A 16,995-nucleotide genomic window follows, 5' to 3' on the forward strand; every position below is an offset into this window, starting at 1 on the left:
AACATAGCAGCATACAAAGACTTGAACTCCACAAGGCAGACTCTGATAGAAGTTAAAGAAATGTATTTTAATAACCCCAACATTTTTTTTAAAAATCCACATATTTCCACATGGACATACGTGTCTATGATGGAAAGCATAAAGGGGGAAAAATAAGAAGAATAAAATGTAAAATAGGAAGCCATGTCTTTCTCTACATTCATCTCTTTGCTTCTAACTGTGGAAGGAGCAGCATCCTGGGAGAGGAGGAGCCTGCAATCGGCGGTCTGGGGGTCTCCTGTGAGGGGGGAGAGCACCTTCCTGGACTTGCAGGTGGGGACCCGCAGCAGAGAGACGGGTGGCTCACAGCAGAGCTGGGTGTGGAAAGGAGCTCCTAAGGATGAGAAGCACAGCCAAATGAACAGCACAGGGAGAGACATGAGGCAAAATTCCTTCTATCAAAAGACTCCTAGAGGAGGCCAGTCCTAAGAGAGGGTTCAGGGGTGGGAGCCAGGTTCCAGATGCTCCTCCATGGTCAAGGACCTCAGGGCGAGGACCATTCAAGACCCACATTCTGTTCCCTATGGCATCTATGGATTCTATTTCAACCACATCCCTCTTCCCTTTTGGGAACCTATGAGTGTGCTCGGAGGAGCAACTACTTGTCCAAGAAAACATAAAAGGCAGCTTCTATCAGGACAAGTTTCATTCAGGGAATATGGAGAATGAAGTGAACTGGGGCAGTGGTGGAAGCATTTTGAGCACGAAATGCAGTTCTGGCTCTGCTCTGGACTCATATATATGCAGCCTGTCAAGGTGAGCTTCATGGATGCGTGACTTGTAGGTTTGCTCAAGGATCTGTGCTTAGAGGGTTTAAAGCTCTGTAATGTCATCTTCAAATTCTTCATGATTTTTAAACAATGGGCTTGGTATTTTCTTGTGCCAGACCTTATGAATTATATAACTGGTCCTGATCTGTGTCTTTATTGGAAATAGGAAAACTGTTACCTGGGTTCCTTCAAGGTGACCAAAGTCATTCATACCAATAATTGGGGTGGAGGCAACCCCCGGCTGGGCGGAGTGTGGAGTTCACTGCGTTCCCGGGTACCTTCGTCCGTGATACAGCAGTGCAGCCATGGCAGAGCCACAGCCCGCGTCGGGCGGCCTTACCGACCAGGCTGCCCTCGGTTGTTGCTCGGACCCGGACCCCAGCACCAAGGATTTTCTGTTGCAGCAGGCCATGCTACGAATTAAGGATCCTAAGAAGTTTTTGGATTTTTATACTAGAGGTCTTGGAATGATGCTACTCCAAAAATTAGGTTTTCCCACCATGAAATTTTCACTCTATTTCTTGGCTTATGAGGATAAAAATGACATCCCAAAAGAGAAAGATGAAAAGGTAGCGTGGGTGTTCTCCAGAAAAGCTACACTTGAACTGACACACAGTTGGGGCAGCGAGGAGGATGAGACCCAGAGTTACCACAGCGGCAACTCAGACCCTCGAGGGTTTGGTCACATCAGAATTGCAGTTCCTGATGTACACGGTGCTTGCAAAAGATTTGAAGAACTGGGAGTCAAATTTGTGAAGAAGCCTGACGATGGTAAAATGAAAGGCCTGGCATTTATTCAAGATCCTGATGGCTACTGGATTGAAATTTTGAATCCTAACAAAATGATAACTATTATTTAGGTCTGTGAGAATACTGCTTTTGAGATGTCCATAAAGATACTGAGGGAGTTAAAAAAGAGAGACAGGGAGTTTGGATATATTCCGATAACAGAAGCATCGAGGACTGAGGGTTCATTGTCTCAATTCAAATTATTCTTAAGTGCATTTCCCTTTCTGTGTCAGCTGTGCTTTTCACCGACCTGATCAGTCCCTCTAGTTTTAAAGTAGTGCTTTGCCTTGTGTCCTTGAATGTGGCTGTGTAACATTAGTTTTTTAGGTAATAATTAGAACAGTTCCCTTCAGAGGTTGCATTTGCCTTCTCCCTCCTAACCTGACTTCTCTACACGTCTACCTTTCAATCATCATTTAAAAACACACACATTTTACATGTTTCCTTCTGGGGTTTCAGTCCTCAGAAATAACGTTTCACAGTGGGAAGTAAAGAGCCCTGAACAAAAACAAAACTTTCTGTGCACTTCAAATAGTATAAAGTGTTTATTTTACAAGAGAGAAGACACTTTTGGGAGGAACTCAGAATCATGCTGAGGAGGATGCTGACAGAAAGACTAATTTCTTCTTATGTATAAAGTGCTTTCGAAGTTCAAGGACTAACCTCTTTATTTCGGGGATTGGGAGAAGGGTAGGAATATTTTTCCTGGGTTCACAAACACCAGATTAGGCTGTCAACATGCTTTATCTTGTTTAATCCTCCCAACTATCCTGTGAGAAAGAACACAGGGTAGACATGTAAAATAACTCTCATTAATGGAAGGCAATACAAATAGGCATGAGTACTCAAAATTCCTTCATTATTTTTAGCATTCAGATGTACCTCATAAATGAGTACCTCACAGGACGTCCCCCGCTAGCCTCCTGTTGTAAAACCTTCAGTGACTTAGCCTTATCCTCTCAGCTCTCGGCCTGAGAACCGCGGTGAGGGAGGGAGCAGTGGAGAAAGGAAGTCTGTAGCCCTCACCTGCTCTGGGGGTGCCCGGTTGTTCTTGTGTGAGTGGTGTTTGTGTTACTTGTGAAGAGCCCTACACTAAGGTCTTTCAGATGCCGGTCGTCATTTAGGATAAATTATGACCAGTGATAACTTAGGTATCAGAAATCAGCTCAGTGGTCTTCTCTGCCATGATTGACATTTTATTTATTTTTAAAAAAACAAACTGATTTTAAAAAAATCTCTTAAGGCCCAGAGAATAAGAGCATCCAATTTGTTTAACTACATTTAGGTTTTCTATAGACTGTGGTGGAAGATCTTTGGGTAGGCCATGCCAACTGTGCTTATACTGCTAGAAGCACTTGACATTTCCTTTCTGGATGGAATGGATTTATGTGAGCAACTCAAACAAATGGCCATACTTATAGACTGAAATAAAATAAGCATTTAAATAAAAAAAATACCAATAATTGGTCCAATAATATGGGCATTTACAACACCATTTCCAAATCTGTCTGCTTCCCTCCATGGGTAGCAACCCTATTGTCCTCTAGTTCATGGCACATCTGGTCCATTTAGTACCTATCCTCAAGCTTAAGCATTGACTAACCCACTTTCTGAATCCAGTGAAGCAAAATGTATAATCAAAATTTAATCTATTTGTGGTGATGCAACAGAGAACTAGAACATCTTGTCAACCATGAGAGAGTCAATAGCCTCTCTCCCAGCTGAAAACAATTCCCAGCTTTTGGATCCATCCACAGGTAAATCTAGGATTAGCTGCCTCTGTCTGGGCCTGGAGAGGGAGAAGGTAGGATGGCTGGGAGAGAAGGAAGCATCTACTCCCAGGATGCATCTTTATATGTCATGCAATGTAGACTTTTCAACCATGCAAGAACCATATGACAAAACAAACAAATAAACAAACAAACAAAAACAGAGAGACTGTGGTCATTGGAAGACTTTCCCCAGGCCTCTCCTTCCTCATTTCCACTTGGCTCCCAATGGTTTATACCCCTTTGGCTTTGTACCTGAGTTTTGTTAATTTCTGAATGGGTAACTTGAGATGCTCCTAAAAGAATAGACTCAAAACCCATATTGTACCATCACCAGCAAGACCCAAGGATACACGAAGTCCTATGTCCAAATTTCTTCTTCCAGAATGACCCCGCAGTCTCCCAATGCACCAGGGAAGGTGATAGACACTGTGTCTGGCTTTTTGGGGGCAAGATTTATGTCATTTAATAAGGGCCTTTCGATCCACTACCATAACCCAAAACACCAAATATAGCTTTGGTAATTTTGGTACAAGAGCAAGCACATGGAAGAAAAGGTTTCAACTTGGCAAAATAAAAGCATCCACCAAATTAGGGTAAATATTACTGTCTCTTTAAAGGCAAATAGTTCCTCCACAGGCCCCACCCAATCTATGCTTCCTGGCTCAGTGGTTTAAGAGACTGTGAACTCTTTTTCTTCACAGTTAAAACAAAAGCACCAGCTGGAAGAGTGTCTTTGGAGAACATTTGAGAACTCATCAACTGGTTGAAAAGAAGGTGAGTCTGGCTGAGAAGCAGCCCTGAGCACTAGAGTTGTTTGGGCAGTAGGTCCCTGGAGTGTACATGGTGTGGGTTCTGGTCCCAGGAAGAACCAGGTTCTGTGCCAGAAGCAGAGAGGGGTTGTAGGGGTGGGGGGAGGAGGGTGCTGTCAGAGGGTAGTGAAGGAGGGTAGGGAGGGGAGTCAGGAACTTTATTAGTACAACTAGAAGCCTGATCCATGAAATTCGTGCAAGGGGTTTGACCAACACAGCCCTGACAACCTGCCTCTGCTGGCACTTGCAGCCCGGGCTTCTTCTGGAAGGACGTCCAGAAGGTTGTTTCATCTAATTAGCATATTACGCTTTTATTATTATAGTTGTTACATGTCTCATATTGAACAGGATACTTTTGTGCTGACTGGTGCACCTTCATGCATTTGCTGCGCTGATACACACTGATGGCTGCCTGACAAACCTTTTCCCTGGACAGGAAATGAGTGTCCCCAAGGCAGGCCTTTAGGGCTTGAAGGCAATGTCGACACCACCCTGTCTAACTCCCCCTTTTTACTGAAAAAGAAGCAGAGTCCCAGAGAGTGTGGTGACTCTAGGGGTTGCCCACATCACTAAGGCCAGAGGAAATCTGCACTGCAGTATGCAGAATGCTTTTCATCATTCAGCAGAGAGAAACTCTAACCCGAGTAAGTGTGACATGTGAGGTGAGAAGGGGGTGTCATGGGTAGAGGTGGGCTATTCTGCAGGAACAATATATATGAAACCCTCCACTTAATGGCCCTAGTTGCAGGCTTCCTAAAAGTGTTCTGTCTGGAAAGAGTGTGGACTCTCCTCTCTTGATCTAGCTCTGATTCCATGTAATTTTAGAATCCTGGGTCTGAGAAGACACTGAGAGGAGGCCGATGTGTGCAGTGGTTAGGAGGGAAGGTGGTAGTCAGATGGACTTTGAATTTGATGCCCTGCTCTGCCTTATACCTATTAGCACCTTGGGCAAGTGTCTCAGCATTTTCAAGCCACATCAGTGTCTTTATTTTAAAAGTTAGAAGAATAAAATGAGCTTCTTGCAGGCTATTATGGGGGAGTAGGTGAGATAATGTATAAAAAAATTATTAGGGTGTTTGGTATAGAGTGTCAGCCGTGGTTATATTACACACATATCAAATTTTTATTGTTGAAAAATGTTAATTTACTCAAAGATAAACAAACAATACAAGGAAATTCCATGTACCTAGACCAGTGATGGTGAATCTATGACACGCAAACTCATTTTTTTGGTTGATTTTTCTTTGTTAAATGGCATTTAAATATATAAAATAAATATCAAAAATTTGCTGAACCGGTTTGGCTCAGTGGATAGAGCATTGGCCTGCGGACTGAAGGGTCCCGGGTTCGATTCCGGTCAAGGGCATGTGCCTGGGTTGCAGGCACATCCCCAGTGGGAGATGTGCAGGAGGTAGCTGATCAATGTTTCTCTCCCATCGATATTTCTAACTATCTCTCTCCCTTCCTCTCTGTAGAAAATCAATAAAATATATTTTTTTAAAAAATTTAAATCTTTGTTTTACTATGGTTGCAAATATCAAAAAATTTTTATATGTGACACGGCACCACAGTTGTTAGAGTTTTTCAAAATGCTGACACGCCGAGCTCAATAGGTTCGCCATCACTGACCTAGACCAAGCTTCCACAATTATTAAGTGATGCCAATCTTGTTTCATCTATATACTGACCACTCCCCAGCCACCCTGCATTATTTTGAAGCAAATATCATTGTTTCATTTTATCAGTAAATATTTTAAATCATTAAAAAATATGACCATAATCAGACTTCAAAAAGCAAATAGGATTTTTTACAGTTACCAGTTGCCTTCAGATTTCCCTGATTGTCTCATAATTTTAAAAAACTGTTTGAAGTTGGATCCAACTAAGATTCATAAATTGCAATTATTTGGTTTCTCTTATGTTTAATTTAATATATAGCTTTCTCACCTTCCCTCTTTCTTTCTGGAAAATTTTTCTGTGTCAGAAGGAGGAGTCTTTTTCCCAAAAGAACTGGGCAGTTTACATTTTGTTGATAAACATTCTCACAATGTCATTTCACCTTCTCTTCTAGTCCAGTGCTTTGGGTGAAGTTATATTTAAGGAGAGGCTTGATTGACTCAGGTTTGACTATTTGGTGGGAATACAACATAGGTTCAGCTGAAACTTCCCTCAGAAGGCATAGAATGTTTAGTTGTCTCACTTTCTTGACAGTAATCGACATTAATGATGGCCTAAGTTTCATTATGGGTCAGAAGTGATAGGTCGCCGAAGGAGGAATGCAGGTGGCCAGAGTGCTGAGGGATTATGAATTTAATGGATCATCCACACATGAGGTGGCTGAGCCTGGATGGCTTCTGGCCCCAGTGACTAGAGTCAGTGGCTTTTAAAGGATTTTTGGAAGGCTTTTTCTAGATGGAGACTTCTTTATGCATACCGGGAAGGGAGATAACGGAATGTGGTCACAAGTGAAATGTGGTCTCAGCAAAGGGAATGTCCATAGTGACATAGCCTGAAAAGCCAGTTCTCAGGGAAGGGGTAGTGATTCAATTACTCAATCAAACCTAACAGTGATGATATCAAATTCTATAATTCTTCCCTTAGTTATTAGATGGAAAAATTGTATAAAGAGAAAGTTCCCTCCAACCATTCTCTCATTTCCATGAAGTACAGTGGTATCTGAAAGACAAGATAAATGCTCAATAATTTCCCTTTATTTGTCAAAATTCATAACAAGAAGATGCTTTCCTAGCACACTCCCAATGGAGCGATTGATTATTTTAAGCAGAAGGCCTTGTTTTGAACTCGTGTATTTTAAGATATCTGAGATACTGTATTTTGTTTCATTGGAGTTATTATCGATGCTCACATTGTCCCATCAATGTCCAGTTGCATTCTCTTGAGGTTGGCTCTTAAGTCCTTTCCATGAGATCCCAGTGATTTTTGAGAGCATCCTGGCTTTCTTGTTGTCAAGAGACTGAAGGCTCAACTGAAGCATTTTCTACCTATTCCTAGAATCAGTAGTTTATTTATAAAACCCTAACTTTTGTAGGAAATGGCATTTGAAAACCACACCTAAGCACCAAGGGGGGGGGGGGGTGTCATTGTCACTGGGATCATATTATCTCTATGCCTTTTCAAGATGGACAAAGACATTATTGCTTTTTTAAGTATCTTGGACCAATTGCTTATATGGTTCATCCACCACACAATACACAATAAGATTTGTTTGCCAGTTGATTTTGGTTTTAGAATTTTAAAATATAATTTTTGGTAATTATGTAAACTACCTACATGGTTTCAAAATCAAATCTATGAAATGTTATGTAACCAAGACATCAATTTCCAGCTTCTGTCCTTGTTCCCTCCACTCTGCTTCTCCCATCCCCATGAAAGTAAATTTTTGTTGGTTTAGTTTTCAGAGAATCCTGCTATTGCCTTTTCATATATATCAAAAAGATATGTATTATATTTTATATATGTAGTGCATATTCTTCCTTGTTAGACAAATAGTAGGTAAACTCTACATTATTTTCTTCACATTGCTTTTCCCACTTAATGATGTATCCTGGAGACCTCTCTATGCTTATACAGAGAGACACATTCCTTTTCAAGGGTGGATAGTCTTTCACTGTGTGAATATATTCAGGGGTCCTCAAACTACTGCCCGTGGGCCACATGCGGTCCCGCCGAAAACATTTATCCGGCCCACCGGGTGTTTTTGCCGCAGCTGCCTGTCCTGCTTAGCAGCCGACTCGCCTGGGGCCAGTAGTGTACATGTGTGGAATGTCTGAAGGACAGTGAACTGGCCCCCTGTTTAAAAAGTTTGAGGACCTCTGTGATAATTCAACCAGTTCCTACTGAATACCATTTGATGGTTTTGGGTCTTTTTTTTATTACAAACAATGATGCCATCAATAGCCTTATGTGTTATTTTTCTGCATTTTTGTCAGTGTACTTAAGGGATAAATATTAAAATGGGGGATTGGCAATGAATGAGAAAATGCATATGTACGTTGGCAGCACAGTGCTGAATTCTTTTCTGTAGGGTTTGGACTGTTTTTCCATTCTCACTAGCCATGCAGGAGAAGGCCTGCTTCCCTCTTACCTTTACCAACAGATTATGCTGGCAAACCTTTGGACTTTTGCCAAACCTGGAGGTGTCAAATAGTACCTCACCTCAGAAATAGAGGTGTGATTTAATTAATATTTTTTGTGACTTTATTTTGTGTTTTGATTTGTCTTTCTGAGTATATATTGATGTCTTTTGATATATTCAAGGTACATTTAAATTCATTTTTCTCTGAATATTTATTCCAATCTCTTACTCCATTTTCTATCAAGTTGCTATTATTACTTTCCATACTTTTTAATTTTCTGTGTATAGCAGGAACATTTACCCCCTTTGTTGTAAGCTGAAAAATATTACTGTCCCTAATTTGACATTTTTGTTTTAATTTTTCAAACGTGTCTTTTGTCCCACATTATCTGTGATATTTTTATGTAATCACACTTATCCATCCTTTTCTTTACTCTATTTCAAATCTTATATTTCCTTTACCTCCTGGTTACAAATAAGTTACCCATGTTTTTTTTCTTTTATTTATATGCTTTTTTGTAACATTTAAACTTCTAATCTGCTTGCAATTCGAATGGCATGAGACAATAAATGCAATTTTATCTTTTTTCTGTATGGTTATACAGATATTCCAAACTTGCTTTATCACATCATCTTTGGCCCCTTTGATGTGGTATGCTGTCTTATTGAACCTAACTGTAACATAGTGTCATTGAATTGAATATAAGTGACTAAGGTATGATTAATTTGGTCTGTTTCTGAATTTTCTGGGTTTTGTTCATTATTATCTCTATTCATACAGCAATATCATAGAAATTACAATGCTTGATTCATTGTAAAGCTAGTCCTTTCTCCTTGTTCTTTTTCTCAATGGTGCTGAATAACTTTCTTTTTTTCTTCATTGAAATGAACTTTATAATCCACCATTTAACTTTATAATCCACTATTTTTCAACTGCATGAAAAAATGGTGATGGCAAAAGTTTAAATTTACAGTTATATAAAATAATGTTAGAGAAGTATCTACTTTTTCTTCATCCCAAAACTTTATAACCCATTATTTTAACATTATAATCTACTCTTTCTCAGCTACAGGGAAAACGTGATGATAAAATTTAAATTTTTAGTTATATAAGATCACGTTAGATAATGATCTATTAATTCCAATGTATAAAATGCTTTAAACATGGATCAGTGTTGAATTCAGTCTAATATCTTGACTGCAATAGGTAATTTTCTACTTCATCTATTAATAACATGTTGAAACAACAAACTGTGGTATGAATATTTCCAAATGAGACACATCTGTAGCTTTATTTATTGGTCAAATTTCTGTTAGACTTTAGGATTAATATCACACTTGATTCACAGAAAGAATTGAAAGCAGGAATAGCTCACATAACACTGAGATGATTAGCTTTGTAGAGGTTTAAATGAGTTCTCCTATGAAAGCACCTGGACCTTGTATTCTTTTGTGAGAAAACTTTGCTTTATTATTTCCTCCAGATGAGTAATAGACGATTATAAATTTTCAGGGGGGGGGGAATGAAGAAAAGAGGTTTGGGAATAGTCCCCACTTACCTAAGTACCCTTTCCCCTTCTTATTCCCTTCCTCAGAGCCTCTTGAAAGAAATGGCTGGCCTTCAGGACAACACTCTGAGGATAGTTCTGGTGGGGAAAATCGGAAGTGGAAAAAGTGCAACAGCAAATACCATCCTTGGGAGAGAAGAATTTGCTTCTAAAATTGCTGCCCATGCTGTTACCAAGGGCTGTCAGAAAGCAGAGCGACAATGGGAGGGGAGGAATCTTCTTGTTGTGGACACCCCAGGCCTCATTGACACCAGGAAGACACTGGAGACCACCTGTGAGGAAATCATCAGGTGTGTCCTCTACTCCTACCCAGGGCCCCACGCCATCATCCTGGTTCTACAGCTGGGCCGCTACATGGAGGAGGAGCAGAAAACGGTTACAATGATCAAGGCCATCTTTGGGAAGGCAGCCATGAATCACATGATCGTCTTGTTCACGCGCAAAGATGATTTGGGTGATCAGACACTGAATGACTTTTTAGCAGGAGCAGATATAAACCTGAAAAACATCATCAAGGAATGTGGGAACCGCTGCTGTGCCTTCAGTAACAACCGAAGGGCAGATGAGGCTGAGAAGAAAGCCCAACTGCAGGAGCTGGTGGAGCTGATAGAGAAAATGGTGTTGAGGAACGGAGGGGCTCACTTTTCTGATGCCATCTACGAGGAGGTAGGGGAAAAGCTGCAAAGTAAAGAAAAGGCCTTGAAGATAATCTATGATGATCAATTACGTAAGGAAACTAAACTAGCTGAAAAGCAATATGCTGAGGGAAAAATATCAGAGCAAGAAATGAAGGAGAGAAAAAAATCCTCATGGGAGAAGTATAAAGTAAATATTCAAGATGTTAGAGAAGAAGCTGGAAGGAATATATTTGAAGATATTGTAAATGGGATTCAGAATCTGCTTTCAAAAATACTGACTATGTTTAGAATATAATGTAAATTTTATTTTTGTTTCTTAACTTACTATGATTTGTTGATGTGATTAATTGTATTTTCCATAGATGACTAAAACAATATATTCTATCCCATCCATTTCTCTTATAATCAGTTTCTTTTTCCTTCTGTTGAATTATACTGTTTGTCCCCTTCCTTGAAATTTAATGGACTTTGTGACTGCTTTGACAACTAGTGTATGATTGTGACTTCAAAAGTGAGATAGGGCCCTAGCTGGTTTTGTTCAGTGGGTAGAGCGTCAGCATTTTGGCTGAAGGGTCCCTGGTTCGATTCTGGACAAGGGCACATCCCTGGGTTGTGGGCTAGATCCCGAGTGTGGGGCATGCAGGAGGCAGCCCATCAATAATTTATCTCATCAATGATGTTTCTGTCTCTTTCTCCCTCTCCCTTCCTTTCTGAAATCAAAATATTTTTTTAAAAGTGAGATAGGGAAAATGCCTCCTTGCTCCCTAGGGTTTGTGGGCTTGGCACTTGGTCACCATGTAGTGAGGAAGCCCAGCTTTCCCATCGAGAGGCCACATGAAGAGGACTTGAAGACACTGGCCCACCCCCCTGGCTGGTCTTTCATCTCCAGCAGAACCAACTTGCCAGCTGTGCAAGTGAGGCAACATGGAAGCAGATTCTCCAGCTGCCAACTGAGCCACCTCAGATGAAGCAGCAAAGAGCAAAGATGGGCCACCCCCCTGCATCCTGCCCAGATTGCAGATTCATGAGAAAAATAAAGATTGTTGTTGGTTTAAACCACTAGGCTTGGGGATGGTTTGTTATGCTGTGATAGCAACCGCCACCATCTTTCCGGCTCACTCACCACCAATACCCACAAGGCTAACAACCTGAGGAGGTTACAGAATTGGCATAATCGGGCAATAATATATTATGAAGAGTTCACAGACTCAGCTTTGGAAAATGCAAATGAGAAATCCTGCCTGAGTCAAGTGTTAGCACCACCGGTGATGCACATTATTTCAGTCCACGTCTGTGTGCACCTTGTTAGTGAAGCAGCAGGCTTCCCCAGCAAGACACTTCTGTGGTCCATGTGAGGCAGGATAGTAAAAAGCTAGAAAAATTCCTCGACAAATGGAAACTGAGATGAGAAAATTAACTGTTTGGGAGATTGCAGCCAGCTTATTAACCACAGGACGCTATCTTCCCCAACCAAGGGCACTTGAGAGCAAATGGTTTGTAGGTCTCCTCCCTCACCAGAGAATACATAGCTTACATCACTCTGGTCTGGGAGGTAGAGCACAAAGAACCAATTCATGCCATTTGTGCCAGCTAAACCCAAGGGCAGATGAAGTCAGGGGAAAAATAACAAAAACCACATTAAAGTCAGGCACAACTAAGATAAAATAAAACAGTAAAACAGACCAAAGAATAATCCAAAACTCCCCTATACACTTATCTTAATGCATCAGCACATTAAAAATGCACCTGGACAGCCGATCAGGGGGGGGAAAAAAGGATAAAAAGTCCTCAGGACAAAAACTCTCCAGAAAAGTGGACAAGCCCAAAATCCAGATGCCTATCAGTGCCTCCCTGGGATCTGTGCACAAGCCTTGAACCACAATGCCCTTGGCAGCAGAGGAAATGTCCAGTCTCAGCATCTGGCACTGGCTTTCCCCTTTGTATTCCCAATGGTTTCCAGGCAGGGCTGTGGGCCTCACTCCCATATGCACTCCGCTGTTGCAGATTATTTCCCCCTTTTACCTGTCTCTGTAGTGATGTGAAGGCCCCTGGGAGAGTTTGTCCGTGAAGACACAAGGCAGAGGATACTGTAGGGAAGATATGTGGGATTACCCAGCAGAATTGGAGGCGGGTTTGAGTTTGTTTGTGAGTGTAGAGACACTGAGGGCAGTGCAAGTGTGGGTGGACAGGAGAGCCGGGCTAACCTGGCTCATCTAATCTGGACCAGAGAGCTGACTCCCCCAGACCTGCATGGAACAGAGGGAATGACTCTTTACCGCATCTTGTATCACCAATTCGCAGCCCACTAAGACCTGTTTGCCCTTTACTTTGATATTGAAATAAAAATGTCCAAACCTCTCCATTTCTTTTATTTACCTGTGACTTGAAAAGCCTATGCTCACCCTGTCAGTGTGTCAGCCAGTGAGAAGACTCCTCTTTGGAAGTAGACTTTTCGGAGGCCTCAGTGGCTCCTAGGAATTTGAGTCTCTAGTTCAATTTTCCTTGAACCTGTAGAAGCCTCTGCATTCAAGTTGCTGAAGGGTCTGAATGGGGACGCAAAGGAAGATGGCCTTCCTGGGACAGATGACCAGTTCTTAAGTGCTTTGTATTCTTATGGGCACACACCCCAGCGTGTGTGTGTGTGTCTGCACTTGGGTGTGTGGTTTTTGCAGAAGGGGTTAGGAATGACAGAGCACTGTCTTTGTTCAATGGGCATATAAGGCAGATGAACAAATATCTGCAAATATTGATTTCCATTAACACAACATGAATGTCCAAGGCATTTATTCATACAATTCATATTCAATTGAAATAAATGGGTCTGGACTGAGGCTTTGTGTTGGCCTTTGATCCCCTAGGAAGACCAGGGATGATTTCAGGATCCCCACAGCAGCCTGAGGTCAGTGGAAAACAGGCAAGAGCATCAACAGTTTAGGCTTCAGTAAGAGAAGAGCTCAGGAAAGAACTCCGGCAGGGCCAGGTCCCATGGGCTGGTTGGGTTTTTGGGGTTTCTTTAGGCAGGGGGAGAGGAGTTGGGAGTGGGCAGGATTTTTGTCTTTGAGTTGGTAGGCTACTGCCAGGTGAGGGACACAAGGAAAACCTGTGGGCCTCAGAGGCACAGACACCAGGGAAGAATGTGGTTGTCAGGTAATGGGTCCAAGTCCTACCTAGATACATTCTGTGACTCGGGAGAGGTCTCCTCCACAGCCTGGAACCAGTCTCTGGAGAGCAGTCTCCAGGCTTGAACAGGACGCCCAGCAGCGCGGTGTGCGCAGCTTTCAAGCCATCACCCAGTCCCACAGTGCGCCCAGCAGGCCCCGCCTTCATCACCCCCACGTGCAGCCCACCAGCCTCTCTGCCACCCATCACAGTTGTTCGTCAGGGGTTGAGAAGGCCAGTGTCTGTGCCAGGTGGGACACTTCATTGGAGTAGAGGGCACCTGCATGGTCCTGCAGCAGGCGCTCCACCAGCACCACCAGCTCCTGCACCTGGGCCTCCTGCTCCCAGCCCACTGCCCTGTTGTCAAAGAAGCACACTCAGCCCCCACACTCGGCCACCAGAGCCCGAAGAGCATGGTTGTCAGTATGGCACAGGAAATCCTGCAGAGTTCCCACCCAGGTTCTCCTTTTGCTTGAATAGCACAATGGTGCGAGCGACCACGCTGTCCCCAAACAGGACCTTGAGCACACTCACAGCCTGCTGATCCTGTGCAGTGAAGCAGCCCAGCTGAGTCACCAGGAGCAGCGCGTGGGGCCCAGGCGCTGATAGCAGGTAGCAGCGGGCTTGCTCCTGGCCCCCGGGTCTGTCTTGGGTCTTGGGGAGCTGAAAAGCTCTGGGGTGTCCATGACTTCCATGTGCCACCTGTCCCACCTGCAACTCCCCACCTCACAGGTTCTGATCACTGAAGTGGCTGAGAGTCTGGAGAGGAAGCACCTGTGGCCCAGGATTCTGTTCTCAGTGGTGCTCTTCCCAGCCCCTGTCTTCCCCACCAGGATGAGCCTCAGCTGGGGCTTCTGCAGGGCCTGTGTGGTGTCTTCCGAACCTGGAGGACAAGTGATCTGTGAGCTTCCAAAACTTAAAGCAACTTATCCTGGTTACCTGGATTCCTTGAGACCTTTGAACAAGAACAACAGTGTCTCAACTCTGCTTTCCCACCAAAGCCTTACTGAGGTCATTGGTCAGAGCTTTCTGAACATCAGGGGATCTTCAGCACCTATTCCTGTCATCTCTGGTTTCACCACATGCATCAGTAGATGCTCAACACCTGGTGGGCTTTACTCTAGAGCAGGGGTGGGAAATCGTTTTTCTGCCAAGCGCTATTTGCATATTTATAACATAACTAGAGGCCTGATGCATGAAATTCATGCAAGGAGCTCTACCCTCACAGCCCTGGCTGCATCAGCTGGCCCTCACAGTCCCAGCTTCATCCGGAAGATCCAGATGGTCGTTCTGCTGTTCAGTCTAATTAGCATATTAGCTCTTCATTGGATAGGATTTGGTTAATATAATTCACTTAATATAAATTTATGCTGCTATGAAAAAAAGCACCTAGATTTATTGAATTTTGAGTCCTGCCTGCTGTTGCCTTGGCAGGGCCAGATCAAATGATTCAGCGGGCCTTAAACAGCCTGAGGGCAAGATGTTCTCCAACTTTGTTCCAGAGGATGCCCCTTCATAATTCCAGATATGGCCTCACCCATTATCCCTGGTCCCCCACAACCTGTGAGCTGTCCCTATTTGAGGCTTCAGTGGCCTCTGTCATACTTCTCCCAGATGCCATGGAAGATGGGCAGGCGGAGGCAGTAGGCCTGGTGGTGAAGGGCTGTCTGGAGTCCCAGACACACTGGGTTTGATTCACTGCTCTTTCCTGGGTCAGTTATGCCATCTTGGAAGTTGCCAATCAAGTGTTAAACCTTTGTGCAAAAATAGGAATAATAGTACAGTTGTTTCTCCTGGGGCTGTTGAGAGGATTGAATGAAATCACCTCTTTCTTCCTTCTCTCCCTCTCTCCCTCCTCCTGCCTCCCCTCCCTCATAATCCTGCTGCATGCTATAAAACTCCTGTTTAACCTACCATGCTCTCTAACATTCTCCCTGGTGTATCACACCCCCTCTAGTGCATGATCTAATACCCTCTGCATCCTCTTCTGTGGAGATCACAGTAGGTTATTATCCTCATTTTACACTTGGGGAATGGAGGTCCAGGCTAGTCAAGGAAGTTCATATTCTCCCAGCTTGACAGAGGCAGGGACCCAACTAATATGCACATCTTAGGGCTCTTGTTGTTTTACCCGAGACACCTCAGAGACCTGTTTGGGGTTACCTGCTCAGTCCTGAGTTTGCCCATTTCCATTATTACCAGGGCTCATACCTGGAAGCAAGTATGCAGTACACATGTCCTTACCATAGACACTTTCTTCATCTCTTGCCATCTTCTGTTTTCCCATGCTTACCTGAAAGAGTTCCAAACACCATTCATTCATTCTTCAAATAGGTAGAACTACCTATGATGTGTCAGCTCAACTCCAAAGAGCTGGTGACAATACAGTGACAAAGTCATTATTCCTGCTTCCCCTGAACTTCAGAATTGAAGGGAAAACACTGGAAGGGCTGGGCTGGGGTTGGAATGATATCGTGAGAACATTTCATGAGCTTGACTTTGTTTTTTCAGGGATATAAAATCCAAAGGGCAGAAGGGAAATTTTAAGACTCATGCCAGTGAGAAAGTTTTAGACACTAAATTTTCCCTGGTAATTCTATGTGATAAAATCTGTAGATTCTTCAATTTCCCAGGAGCTTCAGAAGCCAGGGGAGACTTTGGAAAACCACAAGAACTTGAAAATTTGTTCAGTGAACTAGGGATCCAGTTAGGGTGGATGGCCTGGGAGAGGTACAAGAACAGAAATGGAATTTTTGTCTTGAAAATTGGAAAAGAAACATATGTCCCAGGTGATCTGGAGCCTCTGACAATGCTTTTGGGACGTAAACTCACTGTCCTGTCCCAATGTGTCTAAACATGATCAGTGTCCTGGAGAGACTGGGACCCTCCCCTCCAACTCCTGACATCCTGCCCCCAAGCTGAGGCTTCTCCAAGTAAAGTGGTTCCAGCCCATCAGTCATTGTTTAACACAATGGAACCTTCTGTGCTCCGAGTCCCTGTGCACAGTGCACAATCCCGAGTAAGAAGGTGGGCACCCAGGCTGCAGGAGATGCTTGCTGCTGCTCCTGAGCTGCTGTGTGTGAAACTCAGGCATCCTTACACACCTGGGAGTGTGGAGTTACTCTTGCTAAATCCCGCTCCCCTTCCTGGTACCTACTAGAACCAAGGTGCACACTCTGAGCTTCTTACAGGCACTGAATTCTTCCAGGTCCTCACAGCTCCTCTCTGGCCCACACCGTTCCCCTGTTGGTGCTCACCTTTCCTGCAGAATCAGTGACAGGCTCTGAGGCTGGCCCAGAAGCCCCTGACCTACTTCCCAGCACACAGGGAAGTGTCTTACCTCTCTGGATGCCTC

General features: G+C 43.4%; 1 protein-coding gene and 2 pseudogenes across 1 annotated transcript; 2 read left to right on the top strand and 1 right to left on the bottom strand.

Moving 5' to 3' along the window:
- The first annotated feature begins 778 nt into the window (after nucleotides 1-778).
- LOC139016112 (lactoylglutathione lyase pseudogene) lies at nucleotides 779-2,047 on the top strand (annotated as a pseudogene).
- Nucleotides 2,048-4,071: 2,024 nt separating this feature from the next.
- LOC139016109 (GTPase IMAP family member 7-like) lies at nucleotides 4,072-12,245 on the top strand. The gene is made up of 2 exons (XM_070423733.1): nucleotides 4,072-4,144; nucleotides 9,871-12,245. The coding sequence occupies exon 2, from the start codon at nucleotides 9,886-9,888 to the stop codon at nucleotides 10,774-10,776; it is 891 nt and encodes a 296-aa protein (XP_070279834.1). The 5' UTR covers nucleotides 4,072-4,144; nucleotides 9,871-9,885; the 3' UTR covers nucleotides 10,777-12,245.
- A 1,601-nt stretch (nucleotides 12,246-13,846) lies between these two features.
- On the bottom strand, nucleotides 13,847-15,927 carry LOC139016729 (GTPase IMAP family member 1-like; annotated as a pseudogene).
- Nucleotides 15,928-16,995: the final 1,068 nt, after the last annotated feature.

Source organism: Myotis yumanensis, unplaced genomic scaffold, assembly GCF_028538775.1.
Source record: "Myotis yumanensis isolate MYYU_CA2020_CCGP unplaced genomic scaffold, mMyoYum1.0.hap1 SCAF_9, whole genome shotgun sequence".
Taxonomy (NCBI): domain Eukaryota; kingdom Metazoa; phylum Chordata; class Mammalia; order Chiroptera; family Vespertilionidae; genus Myotis; species Myotis yumanensis.